We start from the raw sequence: 1,841 nt of genomic DNA, 5'->3' as shown, positions 1-1,841 counted from the left end.
CCTCTAGCTACTCTGCAAGAGAAAGATGGACAATCTCCTCCCATGCAATTAACTTTGAAAACCTCTGGAGGGCCAATGATTAGTCAGATCCAAATTGATGGCATGCGACAACTGTTCATATGATTATGATGAAACAGTAACTGATAATTGCATGACTGCTTTCTAAATTAACTTTTCCATACAAATCTCTTATCCTAGAAAGAGTTTAGTGATTCCCCTCTCCCCCGAATTTAACTGATGGGAGAAGAAATAAATTTTATTCTAATCTGAATTATAGATCATGGAATCCATCTGTCATGTTGGGGTTTATTTTATAGGACTTAATTTAAGACATCTATGAAATAAAAGAATAAAGAGTAATTCTGTAAAGCCCTTCAAAAAGACTTGTCTTTTTAGAAAACAGAAAATATTCCTGCTGCAGTCTTTAAAAATTAGTCAACTTTTAGTTGGTGTCTTTCTCTGTAATACCTGAGCTAGGAAGCCTAATTTTAGGAAGAAGTCTCTGTAGTCGTTATTACTGTATACACAAGCAAATACTCAATTTATTTTCTGGAAAGCAGTTAATGCTCTTTGTTTTATAATTTAGTCACTTGGTTCTTCATGTTTATATTTTTAACCTCTTAACTTTCACAATTATACATATTTAGCTACTTTTTAAAAGCAGATTAACTTATTAAGGAGATCAATCATCCAAAGATAAAACTTTGAAGGCAAAAAGCGAGGAAATTCTCCTGAGAATTATGGCCTAGGTTGTACACACTTTCATGGAACTTTCATTTGGTTCTGAAATGACTAGTAAGATATCTCTTGCCTCTAATCTTGGAAGTAAGTAGAGATGCAAATTCAATTCAAGGTGTGCTTTATTTTTTTAAAAATAATAGCAATTTATGAAAAGATAAATCAGCTCACATCTTTGCCAAACTAATAAACACATTTAAACGGTGTTTATTGGCAGGATTTCCTATTCTGTATAATTGTCAAATCACACAGAAAGTAAAAATTTTCAGGGAAGAGTATATTTTGTGTGTCCTACCTTTTCGTGGACTTTCTGACCAGGTTCAATACCTTCAATATGTTCTGATTCTGTAGACCCTTCACTGGATGCCATTTTTCTCTGAATATGAACATTTTGCTCACGCAATGCAACAATCTGCAAAATAAAAAGCATCATTTTTTTTAGAATCTAAAACATAGTAATTTTTTTAAAAAAGGAAATTAAATTGAGTGTTTAAAAACTAATGAATATTTATGAGTTATCAAAAAAGGATCACTAATATTTTTTAAATTGCTTCATGGTAGCATTTTGCATATTTTTAGAGGACTCGTAAGATTTAGTCTAATGGCTATTATTTAATACTTTATTCTGAACTTGGCAAATTTGAGACAATATCTGAGCAGTTAATTAATTCTTACAAAGTTTCTGCTAAATTTTATAGATATGAGTAATCAACTAAAAATAGATTCAAAGACAATTATAAGATCTTAGTAATATATAGAGTTAAAGTTGCATTCCACTCTAACGTTTTAAAAAATATGCATTTTATTTTCACAAAGAAACTATTTTCAAAATAATTTTCATTCTATTAATCTTAACACATTGTCCATGGCAAATTATTTAATATTATCACCTCAGATGCTGAGCCAGAATTAGTGACTGGTAAGACTATTTCTCTGTTGTGCATAGGGTTTTCAGAGGCCTGCTATTTCAGAAGTGGGTGGCCAATCCTTCTTCCTAGTCTGTCTTGATCTGAATGTTCAGATTTAGAGGAGTATCTGACAGACAGCAATTTGTGGAGCAGTTAAAGATAAATCCCTTATTGTGGGGATAAGCATTAGTTAAA

General features: G+C 31.3%; 1 protein-coding gene across 2 annotated transcripts in view; it reads right to left on the bottom strand.

Annotated features, from left to right (window-relative positions):
- PPFIA2 (protein tyrosine phosphatase, receptor type, f polypeptide (PTPRF), interacting protein (liprin), alpha 2) overlaps positions 1–1,841 on the bottom strand; it is a 778,898-nt gene that overhangs the window by 252,721 nt on the left and 524,336 nt on the right. For both annotated transcript variants that reach the window (XM_006882537.1, XM_006882538.1), the window contains one exon: positions 1,034–1,150. In XM_006882537.1, coding sequence (XP_006882599.1) covers positions 1,034–1,150 — 117 coding nt within the window. The remainder of the gene's footprint in view (positions 1–1,033; positions 1,151–1,841) is intronic.

The sequence above is a fragment of the Elephantulus edwardii genome, unplaced genomic scaffold, assembly GCF_000299155.1.
Source record: "Elephantulus edwardii isolate Elephantulus edwardi_28Jun2011 unplaced genomic scaffold, EleEdw1.0 scaffold00021, whole genome shotgun sequence".
Lineage (NCBI taxonomy): Eukaryota > Metazoa > Chordata > Mammalia > Macroscelidea > Macroscelididae > Elephantulus > Elephantulus edwardii.
Note: the sequence above shows the minus strand (reverse complement) of the source record. Positions and strands in the feature narration are given on the sequence as shown.